The 21,582-nt window shown below is 41.1% G+C and overlaps 2 gene segments (V, D, J or C); both read left to right on the top strand.

Annotated features, from left to right (window-relative positions):
* Positions 1 to 18,710: 18,710 nt before the first annotated feature.
* On the top strand, positions 18,711 to 19,415 carry LOC119088582. The segment is given in 2 exon segments: positions 18,711 to 18,955; positions 19,072 to 19,415. Coding segments are annotated over 2 exon segments (384 nt in total).
* Positions 19,416 to 19,937: 522 nt separating this feature from the next.
* LOC119088462 lies at positions 19,938 to 20,787 on the top strand. The segment is given in 2 exon segments: positions 19,938 to 19,950; positions 20,453 to 20,787. Coding segments are annotated over 2 exon segments (348 nt in total).
* Positions 20,788 to 21,582: the final 795 nt, after the last annotated feature.

Genomic DNA, 21,582 nt, shown 5'->3' on the forward strand with positions numbered 1-21,582 from the left:
TAGTCAGAGTCCTAAAACAATATAGATTATTGATGTAGCCTTTAATTGCATCTCAGGGCTGAGTGCCCTTTCGCTGAAGACACCTCACACTGAGGACACATGACTTGGATGATTCCACCTGGATCTAACCTGAAAAGCTCTCTCATATGGTCTATCTTCCAAGGTTTCAGAAAATAGTATGCAATCTGCCAAGTGCATGGGATGAAACAATAAACTGACCTACCCGGTTGTCACATCCATGAACCATGACAATTACCAGTATGGCAAAATATCCATAAGGGTACAATAAGTGGCCCTCACAAGTTGCTGTCTATTTGAGTTAATGTCCACTCACCAGGGAAATCACACCTGGTACTGGAAACCCAGCATGCTTCCTGGGGCTGGTAAGGTCATGTGCCTTAGAGAATAATTTACTACCGCCACTTTGCTAGATGAGCATAATTTCTTACTACGTTATAAATCTTATCCTTTTACTCACAGACAGGTGTAGTTACTCCATTGTATAAATATACCACATTTCCTTTATCCATTCTTCTGGGTTGCCTCTGATATCTGACCATTATGAATAGAGCAGCAATGAACATGGTTGAGCAATGTCTCTCTAGTAGGATGGAACATTCTTTGGGTATATGCCCAAGAGGGGTACAGCTGGATCATAGGAAGATTGATCCCATCATGCTGAGGAACTGCCACACTGATTCCATGGCTCTATTCTTATGAGGAAGTGTTATCAGTCTCTATCATTACTATTCATCCTGTGAATAGTTCTGCCCATGTTCTTGCTTTAGTTGTGTTTTAGAGTCTCTGGTTTATCTTCACAGTAGCTCTCAAGATGCTAAGGGTCATGTTAATCCAGGGAAACAGGAAACTAAAATGAAAGTATAGATCAGAAGCTTTCTTCATGCCTTGATTGTCAAAATTCCAAGTTTATAGAAAAAAGAAAATAAACTGGTAGTCTCAAGAGAGAAGGACTGAGTTTCTCACATAGGCAAGAAACACTAAAGGCCAAAAGATCATAATGACAGGCTTCATGCCCTGAAAGGAAACAACAGCTATCAACCAAGATGACTGTACCTAGAAAACTATCCTTCAAAATTAAAGGCTATAAGGATCTATCCTAAGTATAGTGGAAACAATCTGTGATATCCAAGTCGGCATTGCAGGAGATTCTAAAGGAGTATTGCACACAGGTAAGAAAGCCAGAACAATAGAGAGAACTCTGGAAATAATAGACAAATTACTGAACAATAAACCATTATCTTAGTAAACCAATAATATACCAAGATGAGCAAAGGATGAACAACAAAAGTAATAGAAATAACCAGAGAAGAAAAGAATGTGGAATTGGAGTTACCCTATTATCCTGCAACTGCATGATGGACAGTTGCCCTAGCACCTGGAACTGCCATGGGGTCCTTTGCCTGCATCTTAGAAAGCACAGGGAAAGAGACTGCAGAACTGCTTTAGCCTCTTATGGATGCAAACAATCCCCTCCCTGACCCTTACACAGTCACTGCCACCTTTTCTCCACACAGACACCCTGCTTCCTACAGGGGAGTGTCTGTCCTTCCCTGTAGAGATCAGGCTCTAGTCTCCTTTTTCTGCCTTCTGTCTCCCTATGCTGCTGAAGAAATCTAACAACAGTTTAATTAGCACAGAGAGTAGAACAGCGTTGTAGTTTCAGCTGTGCCCACTCCTCACCATTGCAGGCTATGCTCTCTCACCAAGATGATGGGGCCACCACCAGATGTCTCCCCTTCCTCACACTCCCTTGGTTTGATATCAGAGAGATAGGGGAGAGGAGGGTGGAGGTAAGATGGTTGGGGGAGAGACAAAGGGAGGGAGTAGGGAAGGAGGTGTTTGAACTCGTTTCTGAGACTCTTCAAGGCAGATGCTCAGAAACCAATCAACCTGTGATCAGGCTGGAACTGCATCTCTTGTGATCTGCTCTTCAAAGGGAAAAATGGACAGACTCCTGGGAGTGTGGTTGGTGACACTATGGCTGCAACTGACTAGTGAGTTTGGGTTTCTGGTGAGGGTAACAGGGACAGCAAAGTCCATAGTCCACATCCATGTGAGATGAAGCCTTCTTATTAATCTGGAAATGCAGTTTGAAAATGTAGCCACTGATTCCTGTTCTCTGGCCTGTGTTTCTATGTAGGGGTGAACAGCCAAGTAGGAGAAGAGAATACTTGGAGTCAGGCAGAGGCCCTGCCATGCTGATCTTAATACGTACAAATGAGAGAGAGAAACACAGTGGAAGACTAAGAGCAACCCTCGACACCTCCACCCAGAGCAGTTCCCTGTCCATCACTGCTGCCCAGGCTGCAGACACTGCTGTTTACTTCTGTGCTACAGATGCACAGTGTGCAGCAGGCACCTGCAGCTCTGACACAAACCCTCAGAGCTGTATCCTAAACCCCATTAGTGGATGGAATGGTGTTTTATCATTTCACAATAAGAGTCTACTGGCAATGAAAGAGAATTCTTTCAACTTTGTGATTTTTTTTTTTACTTTATTTTCCTAATCAGTCTTGTGAGGAAAAGGTATAGGAATCAGAGTCTTGATACCCTGACATTCCAGGACGGAGGTGGTACCGACCTCCACTGCAGTTATACAGAATTACACTGGTTTAGGCAAGGTCTTGGGAAATGGTCAGGCTAGATTCTTTTTCAGCTTATATCCTGCTATACCTTTTCCTGTGGATGAAAACAGAAAGGCTTAAAACCACAATATCAAAGAAGGAAAGCTCTCTACACAGCACTACTTCTAAGCCTGAAGACCTCTGTGTCCTCTCAGGCATCAGCATCCATGCTCTGGGCTTTAGAACAAGGGCAGAAGCTTCCCTGTCATTTGTCTCTGCAAACCAGTAATTACTCCATATTCAGTATCTCCTTCCAAGCAGCATCCTGGACAATAAACCTGTGATGTAGCCAGAGGACAGAGATGCCTGTCAATCTCATTATCTGACCCAGACAGTTGCCTGTTCATGGACATAGGTCTACAGAGCTTCTCTTCCATGAATCTCAAAGGTACAGTTGGGACAGGGAGCAGCAGGATTCTAGTATTGGGTGTTAGGGAAGGAGACTGCACAGGTACACATGCTTTTCTGAAACATTATTCTTTGTTGTTCATGGTAATCTAGCCATATGATTGTAAGTGAAATCTATATGTTTTCTAACATAGTCCTTTCTTAGACCAAGATGACCATGAGTTTCATCTCTGTGTCATTTTCAAATTATTAGAAAGAATCTGTGTAGTTAATATCTTTATTTTCTCAAGTCAGTCTGGCCTTCACTAACATCAATTCAAGAAATGGCTGAGCTGACAAGGTTGGGTGATTGGTAATACCTCTTGAAAACACCTTTCTTTTCCCATTAAATTGTCCTCATTATTGTTAAACATTAATGGGACATTATATATAGCCTGTCTCTGTCATATCTATTCTAGTTACATTACTACAATATCTATCTATCCATCTATCTATCTATCTATCTATCTATCTATCTATCTATCTATTGATCTATCTATCTATCTACCTATCTATCTATCCATTTATATCCTACTTCCACTGATAGCAAGGTGTTCCAGCTACTGTTCTTTATAACAGCTCTAGGCAGAGTGAATTTTGCAACATAGTTCTCTTGGAAAACAGTTCAGTTACTCATGTATCTTTGCTTTCTATGTAAATCATTAACCTTGATCTTCAATTTTAATAAAAAAGTTTTCCTGAGATATTTAGCAATTTTGCGTTGACATTTTGGAAGACTCTGAGGGAATTCAAAGTTCATGTGTCTTCTAAGTCAAGGACATGCCATACCTTCCCATTCATTAAGTTCTCTGTAATTCATCAGCATCACTGTCAAGTGTTCTGGGATGAGACCTAGAGCATCTTTAGGCAAAAAGAAGGTGATCCTGATCTAGGGTCTAGCTTGGTGAGTATGCCTGACCCTCTAATCCCTCCACATACCTTCCCCCCAACCTGCTAGATCTAGTTTGGGTTCCACATCTGTATCCAGTGCCCTGGCCTAGTTTGGCCACATCTCCCCATGCTGCAACCAATCTCTAGACTTCTGCCAGGACCTGACAGGACTGACCACAAACCCTGAGGCCTTTCTCATGCCACATCCAAATCCTCTACCCCAGATCTACTCCCACACTCCAGGCCTAGACCATGAGGCACATCCTGCATACCAACCCCGTCTATTCTGTCGTCTTAACTTCGCTTCACCTAAAACATTTCCAACCTCTAGATCTAATTTGCTCATACATTACGTCTCCTGGCACAATCTTCTATGTCCATATCAGACACAGAACTAACGAATGATGACATTTCTAGTTACTATTGCAAAACTGCAAACAGTATGAAAGATCAAGTCAGTATCCACTCTAAAACTCTGTAGAAACATTGGTCAGTGAGAACTACTTTGATGAACCAGGACACAGAATTTAAAAAACAATCATAAGCTTCACCAAAGAATTCAGAGTTTAAAGAGGGCACACACACACACACACACACACACACACACACACACAGAGAGAGAGAGAGAGAGAGAGAGAGAGAGAGAGAGAGAGAGAGAGAGAGTTCAATAAAATGATTTAAGGAGAATTTAAGGAGATTATCAGGAGAAATAATTTAAGAGAATAAATGTCTGAGTGGTGTCCTAGAAAACATAAACATAAAGCTGATGAAAATGAGGAAGACAATCCAGAAAATAGAATTCAATAAAGAGATAGAAACATTGAAGAGATCTCAAGCTGGAATGAAGATGGAATTAAAAAATCTAATAACCCAAGTAAAAAACTTGAAGGAAAGCCTCACAAGTAGAAGGAATCAAGCAGAGGATAGGATATCAGGACCCAAAGTGGAAGATCTAGACTAAATACAAGGATGTTAAAGAGACTGTGGAAAGAAATATGAAACCATGATTATTAAAACACAAATATCATTGGTAATACAAATAGCAACACTAGGGGTTAGGGATTTAGCTCAGTAATAGAGTGCTTGCCTAGCAAGCACAAGGCCCTGGGTTCGGTCCTCAGCTCTGAAAAAAAATGAAAAAAAAAACAAATAGCAACATTAAAATCAGTAACACAATGACCACAATTACACACACATTTCATTAACATCAAATATTGATGGCCTCAATTAGCCAATCAAAAGACAGACTAAATGGATCAAGAAACAAAATCCATTTACCTGCTGCCTACAAGAGACTCATCTTAGTTGTACAGTCACCACCTCAGAGCAAAAGCAAAGACAGAAATATTTCCAATTAGGTGAGACCTGGACACAAGCAGGAGTTACTATCCTAACATCTCATAAAATAGACTTTGTAATTGGAGTATTCCTGTGTCCGCCTGGCTCCTGTAGCTGCTCAGGCCCATTTAAACACACAGAGACTTATATTACTTATAAACTATGTAGCTGTGGCAGGCTTCTTGCTATCTGATCTTATATCTTAAATTAACCTATTTCTATTAATCTATAAGTTGCCATATGGCTCATGGCTTACTGGTATCTTACATCATGCTTCTCCTCATGGTGGCTGGCAGTGTCTCCTCACTCAGCCCTGTTTTACTCTTCTCTGCTTGTCCTGCCTACACTATTCTATACTTCTTGCCTGGCTACTGGCCAATCAGTGTTTTTTTTTTGTTGTTGTTTGTTTGTTTTTTATCAATCAATCATAGCAGCATATATTTACAGCATACAGGACATCCCACAGCAGGACTTCAAACTAGAATCAATTACAAGAGAAAAAGAGTGACACTTTGTTTCAATCAGTCTACAGGATATTCCATTTAGACTCCAAAGATTACATATTAAACTCAGCAGCACATAGAAACCTCTTCAAATTCCAGAATGTCTTGATGTCCTGTGAAATAAAACAAATCGTTTTTTAAAAAAAATTATTCTTCTCTCATCCCAACGGCAGTTTCCTCTCCTTCCTCTCCTCTCAGTCTCCCAACCCCCAATTCCTTTCTCCTCCAGATCCACTGTTCCTCCATTTCCTTTCAGGAAAGAGTAGGCCTCCCAGGTATATGAACCAAACATGGCATAATAAGATACAATAAGTCTTGACTCAAACCCTCCTATTAGGGCTGGGTGAAGGAACCCAGTTAGATGAAAAGGGTCCCAAGAGCAAGTGAAAGTATCAGAGAAACCCCTTCTCCCACTGTTAGAAGTTCTCCAAAACACCAAATTAACAAGAATAAAATATACAGAGGACTTAGTGCAGCCCCATGTGGGGTCAGTCTCTGTGAGTAGCTACAAGACCTGCAAAATTGATTCTGTGGGCCATGTTCTCCTGGTATTCTCTACTCTTCTGGCTCCTACACTTCTTTCTCCCCCTCTTCTGTAGCATTCCCTGAGCTCCAAGGCAGGGATCAGATGGAGATCTATAATATGGACTCTCTCTCTGCCTAGTATTTGGCTGTGGTTCTCTGTATCTATTCCCATCAGCAGCTCGAGGAAGACTCTCTGAAGACAGTTGGGCTAGGAACTAATATTTAAGTATAGCAGAATATTATTAGGAACCATTTTATTTTTTTTTTTAACTATTCTAGGTCTCTGGGCTATCCAGCCTCCAGTTCATGATCTTCCAGATAGTGTCAGGCTTGGACCACTTCTCATCACATGGGTCTCAAATTACAGCAGTCATTGTTTGGCCACTCTCACAAGTTGAATGCCTCCATTGCCCCAGCATATTATGCAGGCTGGATACATTGCAGATTTTGTGGCTGGGTTGGTGTCCCAGTCCCACTACTGGAAGTTGCTTGGTTACAGAAGACGGCTGATTCAGGCTTGTATCATCCATTACCAGGAAGATCCTCCTAACCAGGGTCATCCTCATAGAATGCTGGGAGTTTCTACTGCACTAGCTTTCCACATCACCTCCCCAATGCCCTCCCATTCCAATTATCTCTCCTCCCTGTACTCTTCCCCTCCATCCCACCTTCACCTGATCCTTCCTGTTTCCCTTCCCACACTCCCCAAGCCATAGTGGTTTTATTCATAATACCCAGAAACTGGAAACAATCTAGATGCCCCTCAACTGAAGAATGGACAAAGAAACTGTGGTATATTTACACAATGGAGCATTACTTAGCTGTTAAAAAAATGACATGAAATGCAGGCAAGTGGAAGGAACTAGAAGAAAATCATCCCAAGTGAGTTATACCAGAGCCAGAAAAACAACTATGATATGTTCTCATTTATAATTGGTTATTAGCTGTCAAGTAGACTATAATCGTGTTATAATCCACAGACCCAGAGAGACTGAGTAACAAGGAGAGCTCAAGACTGGGATGTATGGATCTCCCTGGGAAGGGAAATAGAACAAAACAAATCTTAACACATTTAAAAACATTGAACTTCATGTGTCATATCTGATCACAATACAATAAAACAAAATTAATAGCAACTAGATTCCTAGTAAATACACAAACCCATGGAGAGTAAACTCCTTATTACTGAATTGGGTCAAAGAGGAAATTGAGAAAGAAATAAAATATTTGCTGGAACTAAATGAAAATGAAAACACAACACAATCAAACCTCTGGAACACATTGATAGTAATCCCGGAGGGAACTATAAAGCTCTAAGTACCTATAGTAAAAAACAGAAAGAACATAAATAAAAGACTTAAGGATGCAACTCAAAAATTGAAAATCTCCCAAGGATGGGCAAATGGAATATATAGTTATGGAGAGACAGAGGGGAGACCAGAGTGGAAGGATTGGATGAAGTAAGGGAGGGAGGAAGGGGTAAGGGATAGAATATAGGGAAGGACAACTAACACTAAGGGCCATTTGAGGGGTTGTATGGAAACATAATATGGTAGAAGATTCTTAAAATGTATACATATATGAAGAAATCTAAATGGAGTCACCAAATAAGAGGGGAGACAATGCCCCAACTAGATACTGTTCACCATTGAGTGGAACTCCCAGTACCAGGAATGGGTTACATCTAATCAAATCCACAAACAGCTCTGGCTATTGCCAAGGCTATTAGTTGTTGTCCACAAACTGATGGCAAGTTACAATTCTGAAGGCAACATTTACATATCTCATTGAACATGGAGAAGATGAGTGGGTGTCTTGACCTCTATTGACTAGTGTTCATGATACTGGAAGGTATTTTCCATGATACTAGAGGTTAATCCTTCTATATTCTTTACCTTTGACAAGGTTCACCCTTTGTTTAATCACTTCTAGCTAGAAATTGTTCAGAATTTCTGGATGTGCCTGAACCCTCAACCTCCCTACTATATAGGGCGAGGGACCATTCAGACCATCAATGCACCAGAAAACAAAAACATCTGTAACTGTGAAAAAACTAATTTAACACTGTGGTCCTACGTGGAGCTGGAACCTGTCTGGTCTCCAGGACTCCTGGCTTAGAGGATTCACTTTACTCTGATGCTTGCTATTTCACTCTTCAGTCAATTCATATCAGCAGGATACTTTATGGCCCCTGAGACCACTTGGTGGGCATGCTCAAATGGTTTAACTAAATGTGCCTCCTCCAAGACATCCAAAATAGTAATTCCCTTCTGTGTGTACTAGTGCATATCCTGCCCCAGGTTTACTTATATGATGGGGAAGAAGAGGGAGTACATTTAAGATGAACCTCAGGCTTCAACTCGAGAAATGAGGTATACCTCTCCTCATTCCACTTCTGATTGGAGCCAATATTGCTCAGGCAACAGCCATAGGAACATTGGCCCTTAAAATCAGTGATCAAACTTCAAAGAATTAAGTAAGCAAGTGGACCAGGACTGTCTTAGTTAGGATTTCTATTGCTGTGAAGAGACAGCATGACCATGGCAAATCTTTTAAATGAAAACATTTAATTAGGGCTGGCTTACAGTTTCAGAGGTTTAGTCTTTATCATCATGGTGGAATACATGGCAGCATGTAGGCAGACATGGTGCTGGAGAAGGAACTGAGAGTTGTACATCTTGATCTGTAAGCAGCAGCAGAAGACAGTGTACCACAACGGGCATAGCTTGAGCATAACAAACTCAAAGCCTGCCTCCACAGTGACACACTTCCTCCAACAAGGCCACACCTCTTAATAGTGCCACTCCCTATGGACCAAGCATTCACACACAGGAGTCTATAGAGGCCATATCTATTCAAAGCACTACAAGGACTTAGTGATATTAGAAAACTCCATATCCAGATGAGAGAAACAAGTAGACTCTAGCAGAAGTAATTCTGGAAACCCAAGGAGGCTTAGATCTTTTCTTGATGAAACAAATAGGATTCTACATAGCTTTAGGAGAGATCTATGGTTTCTATTTCAAGTAATCAGGGATTAGTTTGAGAAAATCTCAAAGAAGGGAAGAAAGGAAACATAAATCAGATAATTGGCATCAGTCTCTCTTACCTGGTCCCCACTTTATTATCAGCATTAGTTATTTCATTGATTCTCATCCTGATGAGGCTAATGGGGAAACCCTGCATCTTCAACTGCATTGCCAACTACATCAAACAGAGTAAACTCAGTTAAGCTTCTGGTCTTAAAGACCATCTGTGTCTCCCGCCTAGGACAAGACAAGGAAATGATGGACACATGCCCATAGAACCAATGGGGAATGTGACAAGGTAAGACAGTGCAGAGGGTCCTTCATCTTGTGTTCTTGCTGGGGCCAGTTTTTTAGGCTTGACTAGAATTTGATCTTCTTGATGAGAGCCCTCTAGACAACTACCCAACTTTCTTTTAGGAACCCAAGATCAAGATGTCCTAGCTAGCTTATCTTAGCTTCTGTGAAACCACTTGTTTGCACAGAACCCTCCTCCAGCTAACTGCTTATCTTAGTAGTTTCTGGGTAATTTTCCACAGGAATCTTCATCAAGGAGATCCTAGGCAATTCTAAAAATGGCCTCAGCAAGAATTCAAGCTGGAGGAATCTTTGCACTGTCTTTCCCTATCACACTCTGTAACAGTCTTAATTTTATAAAGATACTGTGTCATATAATAAATTTTATTTTAAGCGGGTTCTCAAGTCATTTCAGTGAATACAACCAGTGTGTGCCATGTGATTCCATCTGTGGCACCTGTGGCTCCAGCCTCAGCACTAGAGGCTTTTCTTAGGCTCATGTTTATTGCTGTCTAAGCCAAGGGAAGAGGAGCAGGTGAAGCAGCAGTGTGTGGCTAGCCACACTTCCCTAGCCAGCACAGAAAAGCCTTGTGGTCTAGGAACCCAAGAAGCTTCATTTTCTGATTGGGTGGTAGCAAAAGACAAAAGCCAAAACCAGTCTTCCCCAGGGAAGAGCACATCAGTTGTTTTTTCAGTGCTGTGAGCAAGGGCACAGAGAAACCAGTGAACCGACCAATTTATGGGTGGGGAAAAGGTTTTTATTATAGATTTGAGAGAGAGAATAGCCAGAGGTCTCTGCAAAAGTCCAAAGCAGCCATAGCAACTACTCTGGAGCAGAGAGGAGAGGGGCAGACTAACAAGGGCTGGAGATATCTCGTTTAGGAGCAGAGAAAAGAGCAGGAGATGGGAAAACATCCTGGGTATGAAGAAAACCCTGTAGTAGCAGGGTGCAGGGAGGGAATACTGTGAACTGGAACAACCTGGAAGTTTAGGGTATAGGGGAGGTGAGGAAAGCCAGGAGGCTAGAGAGGACTTTGATATCACCTGTCAATAGGGACCCCAGGAGCCTGGAGATTAGCATTGGCTTTGGTTAGCACCAGAGTTACATGTCACCAGGTTGCCAGATGCCTCATCAGCCAGAGGATGGGGAAATAGGAAGTGGCTCTTCCTGGCTGATAGAAACCCTTCTCACAGGCTCCTGAGGACTGAAGAAAGTGTCTGCCAGCAGTCCTGAGCTGAAGCCAGTTTGTCAACTTGGACTTAGTCAGTGAGCCTGTCCTTTTGGGGTGCTTAGGGTTTTCCTACAGACCTGACAAATACTAAAAAGTCAGCCCAGATAGCAGACATACAAGTAACATTATACAGACTGAGAAGATTATATTTAGGAATATATATGTATGCACATATACATATAAAATATATAGAAGCACATACACATATATTTACACATGTATATATGTGCATATACATTAGCAATTAATAAAATGAGAGACCATGTGTTTGAAAGATAGTAGGGAGGGGCATATGGGAGAGTTTGGAGTGAGGAAAGGGAAGAGGGAAATGTTTTCATTATAATCTCAAAAAGTAAAAGAAAAGAAAAAAATCCAAACAACCAAGGGAGTATGTATTACACTGTGTGAACCCCAGAGCCTAGGCACAGCAGACACATTTGTGTAGAGGGATATGTGTCACACACCTCCCCACAGCCTGCTGTGTGGGTTTGATATGGCCTTCTCTGCTATGGATAACTCCCACATTAAGAATATAAAGCAGGCTATTGTAAAGGGTGATGTATCTCTGATTTCCTTCTCAGCTTCTTTGTCCATTGTATATAGAAGGGCTACTGATTTTTTTTGAGTTGATCTTGTATCCTGCTATATTGCTGAAGGTGTTTATAAGCTTTATCAGTTCCTGGGTGTAATCTTTGGGGTCACTCAAGTATACTATCATGTCATCTGCAAATAGGGAAAGCTTGACTTCTTCCTTTCCAATTTGTATCCCCTTAATCTCCTTATGTTGTCTTATTGCTCTGGCTAGAACTTCAAGTACTATAAAGGCTGAGGGGCCACAACTGGATCAGGCCCTTTGAATAGGTGAGACAGTTGATTGGCTTGATCTGTTTGGGAGGCATCTAGGCAGTGGTACCAGGTCCTGTGCTAGCTGCATGAGATAGCTGTTTGAAACCTGGGACTTTTGCAGGGACGCTTGGCTCAATCTGGGAGGAGGGGACTGGACCTGACTGGACTGAGTCTATCAGGTTGATCTCAGTCCTCGGGGGTGGCCTTGATCTGGAGGTAGTGGGAAAGGGGGATGGGCTGGGGGGAAGGGGAGGGGGCAGGAAGGGGGAGAACAAGGAAATCTGTAGCTGTTATGTAGAACTGAATAGTATTGTAAAATAAAATAAATAAAAGAAAAAAAGGTCAAATAAAAAAAATCCATCCACCAAGATAGGATGGATAAGAAAAAAAAAAAAAAAAGAATATAAAGCAGGAAGCCTTGCTCCCAGCATGCAGTGCTTCACATGGATCTAGGAGAAAATGATCAGAGAAAAAAAAGCAGATTTACTTCTACTTCATTTGCATTTGTCTCTGGGTCCTTCTTATCCCAAGTGTCACAGTATTTTGTCTGCTGCCTTACAGAATCAACTGTGTTCTGTTTGTTACCACAGGATCCATTGTGTCCAGAAAGTGACTGAAGTCCATCCATTGGCATCCACACAGGAATGGGAAGCAGCCATCCTGGATTCTTCATAGGAGTCAAGGGAGAAAACTTTCTACATTTTATTGGAATAAGCAATGTCCCAGTGGAGAGACGATTTTCCTTGTCAGAGTTCTTCTGGTTGGGGTGCACAGAATGGTTGATATTCTATCTTTTTTCCCCCCAGAAATCAGCCAAATATATCAGCTCCACATTTCCTTTTAACTAGAAGATTCAGCAAAGTATTTCTGTGCTCTTGGGGAGCACTGTCACAGCAGTGACAGTAAAAGCTGAACTTGTTTTTCAGCTCCCTGTGAGATAGTGCCTGTTGCAAGAGCCCCATTCAGATGCATCCCTGCAGGTTGCAGACAAGTTGGTAATTATATATGCTTTAGCTCTTGTTTGAACCAGAGAATTTGTTCAGAAGTAAAGCATCCTTCTATTTCTTTTGTAAACAGGAGTTAGGAGAAACTTTATTCAAATATTCTGTCTTGAGTATTTGACTCAAAAAATAGAACATAAAGAAGACGTGTAAATTTACCAAAAGGTAAAGAGCTTGCATCACCATAATTAAAAGTGTTAGTTTCATTTACAGATGTTCAGAGCACAAATTTGAATGTAGTGACTAGGAATGAAAATCACTTACTTAGCTCTTACCCCTTATGTCTGCTTTAGGTATAATTAGACACAGAATCATGAGTGATATAGAATAAAAGAATCTGGAAGGATTCGATATGTATAGCCAGAGCTCATGGGTGGGGTCTCTGCAAAGCAGTTGTCCTTGCATAGATTGAGCCTGAACTTCCTGAAAGTCAGCTAAGCAAACATACAGGAAGAAAGGTTGGATGATGCCAGTACACAGATGAACTATGACTTGGAAATTATGGTGATGCCAGGAAGAACAATTATAAGGACAAAGTAAAACTGCATGCCCCTCAACTTCTTCAATGTCATTTGGGGGTTTACCTTCAGAAGCAGTAGTGTGACTTGAGACCATGTACAAAAACTTGACACAATAATCATGGAATTTCTTATTCTTAACAGCTCCTCCACCTTCCTGTGGAAGGTGGAGGAGCTGTTAAGAATAAGATGAGCTGGCAGCTTGGTGGCAGCAAGGGGCTGTCTTAGTGTCCTGAATTCTGAACCCCCAAGGCACTCCAGAGATGGCTGCTGGAGCAGACCTATCTTGCTAGTTTTACATGATTTCATTTATTCCCAGAGGCAGAGGAATACAGAGGGATCAGTCCAGGGGATCACACCTTCAGATACTGAAGCAGAGATAACACAAAGCTGGCCAAGGCATCCATTGTCAACTTGGCATCACATCCGTTAACAATCATAACAAATCAAATAAAGACAATAGAGGAATTACACTTCCTGCTAATGTTGTACAACCATTCTTCAGTCAACAACAAGCATGCTAATCCTCTACCCTAAGGAGAAAACAAAGTTCATCTCCCCACCTATGAGAGAGTTCACACCTCTTCTACCAAAACCCAGGCTTCCATTGGTATCCTGTAGTTTACTGAGATATAATGAGAGTCAAAACTTTCATTACCGTATCTTGTTCTGCTATATACAGGGAAATCAGGAGAGTGAGCCATGATTAAATGTGCATAAGTGTGGACAAAAGAAAGTGAGAAAGAAATTCCATGATTATTGTGTCAAGTTTTTGTCACTATGACAATAGAAAAACTGGCTAGAAGGAAGAAAGATGGATTTTGGCTCATTCTATCTTATGTTTGAGTCCATAGTTAGCTGGATTAATTCTTTTGGGTCAGATGCAGAGCAGAACATCATGAATCAGGGACATGTGGCATAGGCTGATCTACTCAAGAAGTAGAAATTGATGCAGAAAGGGCTGTGGACAAGGTATAGTCCCAGTCATCTTCCACTGAGGCCCCCCCTCTGAAAGTCCCCACTGCTTCAACAATGTCATCAGATTATGAACTCTTAGTGCATGAATCCATTTGTCAAGGCAGAGCCCCATGATCTAATCACTTTCCAACCCTGACCATTGTATGAGGGATTAAACCTACAATATACAGCCCCTGGGGCACTTTATAGTCAAATACATCACTGTTTTGTTTGTTTATTGAGACAGGAAGTCACACAATCCATAACACTGTTGTAATCATTGTTTCCACAATGGTCTCATGAGGTTAGCTGCTTCAATAACTGTCTGTCACCTGTTCAACCATCTTTGTTCATTACAAGCATCTTTATTCACTAGCACTTGATTTTCTATGATGAAAATCCTCAGTAAGGAGAAATGTTATACAAACATGAGGTTGAATCAGCAGCTTGGTGAGTTCAAAATTACAGCTTTGGCAGAATAGAGGCAGGCAAATCAAGACAGATGTATTTGAAGACCTTGAGTGAACAACTGCAACAAAAATATCCTGCTAATATCCAGAGGATGATTCCATACTGTGACCTGAGAAACAAATTTAGAAATACTGCCTGCCTTTTCACTGAAACCAATGGAAGCCAACAACAAAGACTATTCTTAATGAAAATTCTGTAGAATTTCAAATTTATCTTCAACATACTTTAGTTGCCCTTGTTAAAAGTCAGTTGAGTAGGGCAGGTGCATACAGTCCTAGATACTTGGAAAGCTGGGGTGTAAGGATTGTGAGTTCATGATCTGCTGGTTAACTTAACCAAATTTCATTGGAGAGAAAAAAAATCACTCTAAAGGTAGATAGCTCATCACAGATTGAGAAGTTGTATTTTGATTGGATATTTTCCCTCGCCCCTACATTTCCAGGCTCCCTCCCATCCTTTCCTTTGTTAATTATTGTTTTTGATTGTTTTGGGACAGTGTCATGCTATATAGCCTATGCTGGTCTTTGGAACTCATGATCATCCTTCCTTAGCCTCTTGAATTCTGAAATTGTCATCCTAAGTCACCGTCCTCCACTTCCCTCATCTCTTCTTTCTCTTATTCATCCTTTCTTTCCCAGGAAAAAAATTTCTATGTTGCTTATGCAAGGCTGAAACTTTTGTATCCACCATCTTTCTGCTTCATTCTACTTAACTAACTGACATTACAAGGATGTACCATTTATCCATCTCTGTAACACATATTTATTTAAAAAAAAAGACTTAAATTAAGAATTTATGAAAACCTCATAAAACTAATAAGAAAGATAATCAGTGCATGTAAAAATGGAACCATTTCCAAGGTTATTCTCAAGAGATGAGAAGCTTGTCATAAAGCACCTGATATCATGACTCCATAGGGAAAGGAGACTGAAACCTCAACGTCTGTTTCATGTGCACTTTCCCAGTATCCCATGTGTTGCTGCAGTCCAACAGAGTGAAGAAATATGTGGCAGCCTCCAGGGAAAGTGAAGGTTATGTTTCCTGGAAGCTTCCATCAGTAAACCTATGTAGACAAGAGTCTCATACTCAACATTGGAGGAAAGGTCTCATTAATTAGGAATTTGGTGTTTTATTGAAGTTACCATGTGTGAGGCAATAAGTTACCTACTCAGTCACTATCTAATTTGAATACCCCACTAGCTTCTCCCATATTCACCTAACCTCCCAAATTCATGACCTTTTAGGTAACTGCTAAGTCCAATTACTGATGCCCATTTAGGGATGGATGTGGGACCATGCATTGGAGCAGGAGAAACCCACCAGAGCGATTTCCAGGAAGAAAACAGATTCTCCTTCCCCTCTCATTTGTCAGCTGTCCATAGTTCCTTAGCTAGTGATGGGAGTCATGGGCTCTCCCATCCATGCTGGAATGACAGCTTGATATTGTGGAGGTCTTGTGTAGGCAAACACAGTTGCTGTGAGTTCATGAGTGCATTGGTCATGTCTAGTCCAAAAGTCACTGTTTTTACAGTCTTTCTAGCCTTTCCTCAAGATGGGCCCCCAGCCTCGTGTGTGTGTGTGTGTGTGTGTGTGTGTGTGTGTGTGTGTGTGTGTGTGTGTGTGGTGTATGTGCGTTATAGACATGCATATATGGCTGAGCATTCCACAGACATTTTTTCTCTGTACTTTGTCCAATCTTGAGTTTCTTCATCAGTGGTCCTTCATTGCGTAAAGAACCTTCTCTGATGAGGTCTGCACATTTGTTCACATGTGTACACATACATATCAGGCTAAGATAAACATATGAGGAAGAGATATTTTTTTAAGCTGCTGAGATTGTGTGACCTTACTTAATACTCTTTCCTGCTAATTCATGAGATTCACACTTAAAATGCATTTTGATACTGTGTTCATTTAGCAAAATAATGGGTTTATCTGTAGGGTCTATGAGCTTCCAGCCACAGATTCTTGATAGGACTTACAGTACCATCCAGTATCTGTTCAGTCAAGGGTCACTACATTGTGAAAATGTCTAAATCTGTTTTTCCTGATTGAGGATCAGTCTCTAGCATGCTCCCTGTGGAGGGGGAGGAAGTGCTTCATTGGAGCACTGCCATGTTGTGTCTGGCTCACATATGTGTGATGTCTGTACTGGCTCCATTGCTGCCCTGCAGAGTTCCTGTGTTAAATTATGACAAAGCCTAGCTTCATAGAAGCGTCCATCCCCAAACTGAAGTAAAATTCCTGGTGTAGCAATCATGCCAGGAAAGTTTCAGGGAGACAGGCTCTTCTTTTATCTGTTGCTTTCCTGGTTTGTTTGGACTTGAAATGAACAATGCACACACAGAGCTGGAGAGTTAGTCCTGTATTTTGGAAACAAAGCCTGGCATTGATATGCAGGTGGGGGCCATTTCTTCCTGCAAAGTGAAATTGTGTCTACTGCTCTGTCCCTCACTGCGTTTTAGAAATATTATGAGGTTGGAGACAAGTGTTGATGGAGAAAATGTGTCATTTAAGGTTGAGTACACAGTAGAGTGTTTTTAAATTCTCTTTATTCTGGTGTGTCTTCTATTTACAGTACCTCCCAATGTTCCAGTTCAACACAGCAATATAGCAACTTCCCAAGTAAGAAACTTTCAGAAGAATGGCATGCTATTGAACACAATCAACTCTACTCTCATTAGACTACTCAACATCCACCCACTTAAAACTGCTGGATACTAATGTGTCTAGGTCCAGCTGTTCCCATGGTTTCTGTTTCTCTGGACTATGCTTCATTGCTGCTCCCACTAAGGAGTCCATGTTTTATGCAAATTTTCTCTTATTCTTTTCTTAAATCTTAAACCTTTCAAGGTGTGTGTGTGTGTGTGTGTGTGTGTGTGTGTGTGTGTGTGTGTGCTTTAAGTACCTTCATTAGTCAGCCTACTTTCATCTGCAAATGCTCCAGTCTATTGTTTCTTTGATGCTGTATCATCCCAGGACTATCCAGTTTGAATGTTTTGGGATTTTGCTGTCTTTTCTCCATATTGCATTATCATTACTGCTTATCTGAGGTCACTGAATTTTCACAATTCTTCTTAAAATAAATAAGCTTGTTTCATTTTTTAAGGCAAGGGTTCATATTTTAGACTACTTCTCTCTCTCTCTCTCTCTCTCTCTCTCTCTCTCTCTCTCTCTCTCTCTCTCTCTCTCTCTTTCTCTCTCTCTCTTGATTTCATTTCACCAAAAGTCACTATCTTTATATCCTACCAGAACTTCCCTTGATTGGATGCTCGCTGACAGCAAAGGCTTATAAAGGTCAGTCAAGAGCATCTGACCTGAATGTGTCTGCCCATGTAAAGGTTGTCCTGGGGCACAGTGAGAGGGCACCACATCTGAAGTGTAAGAGCATGTGTGGACATCTTCTGTAAGAAAGAATCTGTAGGCAAACACACTGCTAATGATTTCTTTCTTCTGAGTTAAACAAAGGGTGGGGTGGAGGTAGAGAGGAGAGGAAGAAATGGGGGAGAGGGAGGGAGAGAGTGGGAGAGGAAGATGGGAAGGATATCTCAGACCCAAGAGCATCTGGCCAGAAGGATAAGACTGAACTTCCAATTGATTTCCTTTGTTCTGGCTCTCTACAAAAGTGCTAATGAGGAAATGCCGGGAAGGCAGAGTTTTGTCTGGCTTCCAGGAGTCAACAAAATACACATTAAAGATTCAGTCTCTGGGTTTTGACTATGTTTCAGGCAGCAGGGATGCTTGCAGCTTTTGCTTTTATACTCAAGTGGTAATGGTCTCCAAATTTAATAGTTTTATCATATGATCATTTTTGAAATAAAATTACCCTTCCATTTTTCATGGTCTATTTTTCATTAGGTTAGGACTCAACAAAGCACAGATTAGTTTAGAAATACAAGGTGTGCTGTAGACAGAACACAAGGATTTACTTCAGAGTCTTTATCCAGCACTGGCCACCAGAGGGCGACGTTGTACATGCTAGCCACCTCTATTTCTGAATTGATCCCCACTTTCAACTCAGTCCCTCCCTGCATCTTGTAGAGTTCTTAGAACATCTGATGTGTGAAGACAGTCAGAGCCCAGGAAGTTCCCAGGACCAGGACCACTTCTGCAGCGTTTTGATTGTTTGTTTGTTTTAGAATTTTATCTAAACAAGGAAGGTGTCTGGACAACTTTGTGCCCTTTGTCTTCAAGAACTGGGAACTGAGGCTGCTTTCCTGCTTGTGCCAAGCTTTTCCAGAAAGGCACCAGAGGTGTTTCCAGTTCTCAGCCATGATTCTAGTCCTCATCTCATTCCTGGGGATACATTTTTTCCTGGGTGAGTAAAATATCCTTATCGTTTGTAGATGCACATGATTCACTGTTTTTCTCACTTGAATTTTAGTAAGAATATTTTTCTCCATCACATTTACTGATTTATCATTGATTTTGCAGGAGATGTCCAAGCACAGTCAGTTACCCAGCCTGATGCCCATGTCACTGTCTTCGAAGGAAACTCGGTGGAGCTCAGATGCAACTATTCCTTCGGTGGAGCTCCTTACCTCTTCTGGTACAAGCAGAACCATGACCAAGGCCTCCAACTTCTCCTCAGGTACTTTTCAGGAGACCCTGTGGTTCATGGAGTGGATGGTTTTGAGGCTGAGTTTCAGAAGAGTAAATCTTCCTTCCACTTGAAGAAGACCTCTGTGCACCTAAGCGATTCGGCTGTGTACTTCTGTGCTCTGAGTGCACAGTATCTGAGGCTGCAGGGGGAGCTGAACACAAACCTGTGAGATGCTGGGGAGGACTGTAGCTGACTGACTTTAGATCATCCATGCTCCTGTAAGTAACCTAAATAAACTTATCGGTTCTCCAAGTTGAACTTCTGTGGAATCATTACTTTGGTATGTCATTGGTGCTCTATCTGTGGTATATAGACATCTGGTCACTGATCCTATAATATTTAAAAAATTTTAATAATGTATATGTAATATAAAATTGTCATTTTTCTTTGAAAAACTTTTATTAAGTTAAGTTTCTTATGATAAATGTTTCAAATGTGAAACAAATGGCTACTTCAAATATTCCTTTACACAAACAGCATTCATTTATTAATTTCAGAAGTATCTGTTAGCTATTATCTTTTAGGTTTGTGACATCTGTCCAATGTAGGGTAATAAAATGGAAAACGTTTGTTTCTTTTCTCCAAAGTCATCTGGTAGTGATTAAACATGTGTTGGCATTCCTTGCTTGTGTGATTTTTCCAGTGGATTACCACATGGCCAAAACTGGCTACATAAGAAACTTAGAAATGCCATGAAATGACATTCCCAGGTAAGACAATGTACAAGGTGCAAATAAGCCTATCACAACTATTCTTCAGATTACAGAAGCAACATCCAATAGTTACCAGGTGTGAGACAAAATAAAAGAGCCCAGAGTAGCACTCCATCACTGACCTTTGAGAATGTAGGTCAACAATCTTCTGAGCTTAGCAAATTGCCTAAAACAGGGGGTGGGGGAATGGTGCATCTACCTAGCACACACGCATTTCCTGTTTAATTCTCAGCTCACATTCATCCTTTCCCTATAACCTTAACATTTCCTAACTTAAGAAATTAAGATTCACACATGCCAGTGGCTCAGAAAATGAACTCTTTCCCTAGACTAGTGATTGTACTCTTCTTAATGTTTGGTAAGTGGAATGACATGTGGAGCTTCTGTCTTGTTCTATGATATTGATGTAAATTCTAAGGACAATTTTTCCTATAAGGCAGAATACAGATCACCACCAAGCTTGCCCACAATAATTGTTGTTATTAATTTCTCTTTTTAGGAGAGAGTAATGGAGACTCGGTGACACAGACGGAAGGTAGAGTCACAATCTCTGAAGGGACGTCTCTGACTGTGAACTGTTTCTATGAAACCAAACAGTACCCAGCCCTGTTCTGGTATGTCCAGTATCCCAGAGAAGGTCCACAGTTCCTCTTCAGAATCTCCAAGGCCAACTTGAAGGGAAGCAGCCGAGTTTTTGAAGCTACTTATGATGAAGGATCCACCTCCTTCCACTTGCAGAAAGCCTTGGTCCAAGGGTCTGACTCGGCTGTGTACTACTGTGCTCTGGGTGACACAGTGTCACAAACTGCAGGGGGAGCTGAGCACAAACTCTGAGAAGCAGGGCCTGATGCTGAGTATGTCTGAGATCACTCATTTAGGGACCAGGGGAAGGTCTGCTATTGTTGACACTCACCATACATGCAGACACTGCTGCAGTGTAAACCATGCAAATTAACACTAAGAACACATTAGGAGAACAGGAAATGAGCATGCCTTAACTTAGGCTTGATCAGAAAGAGTGAAAGCAGTCACACACCATGATGATTTCCTTTTTGTTTTTGTTTTGTGAGATGGGATTCCCAGTAGCTCAGGCTGGCCTTGAACTCCTTCCTTGTGAAGGTGAGGTTGGCTTTGAATTCCTTTTCTTCCTGCCTGAAGCCCCAGCGGACTGTAGTTATAGGCATGACCCATCATACTAGTCTGTCTGAATTTGTGATTTCTTAAATACAAATGTCTTGCTGAAATTTGTCTATGTGTTCATCATCCCATATAATTCTTATCCCCGAAATCCAACTCATGTCATTAATGGAATTATCATGGCTTAAAAGGGTGCACATGCTCCATATCTTCCTGGTAAAGTACAGTAAGAGATGGTTTATTTATCCTTCCTCTCTAGGTCTAATGGTTTACTTGTTATTCCTAAAGATTCTTACATTTGACTGAATTTAGAAGTAGAAATCTCAGAGGAAATACGTTCATGACATTTTTATTTGGCTTCCTTCATTCTTTTGCCCCAAAATATATCATATTCTGTAGCATCTTCCTTCTGTTTCTAGTGTTTTTGTTTCAATGCAATAGGTCTGTGGTTGTGATCTGCATGGAGAAAAAAGATGCTGAATCTTGGGTGCT

The sequence above is a fragment of the Peromyscus leucopus genome, chromosome 9, assembly GCF_004664715.2.
Source record: "Peromyscus leucopus breed LL Stock chromosome 9, UCI_PerLeu_2.1, whole genome shotgun sequence".
Taxonomy (NCBI): Eukaryota; Metazoa; Chordata; class Mammalia; order Rodentia; family Cricetidae; genus Peromyscus; species Peromyscus leucopus.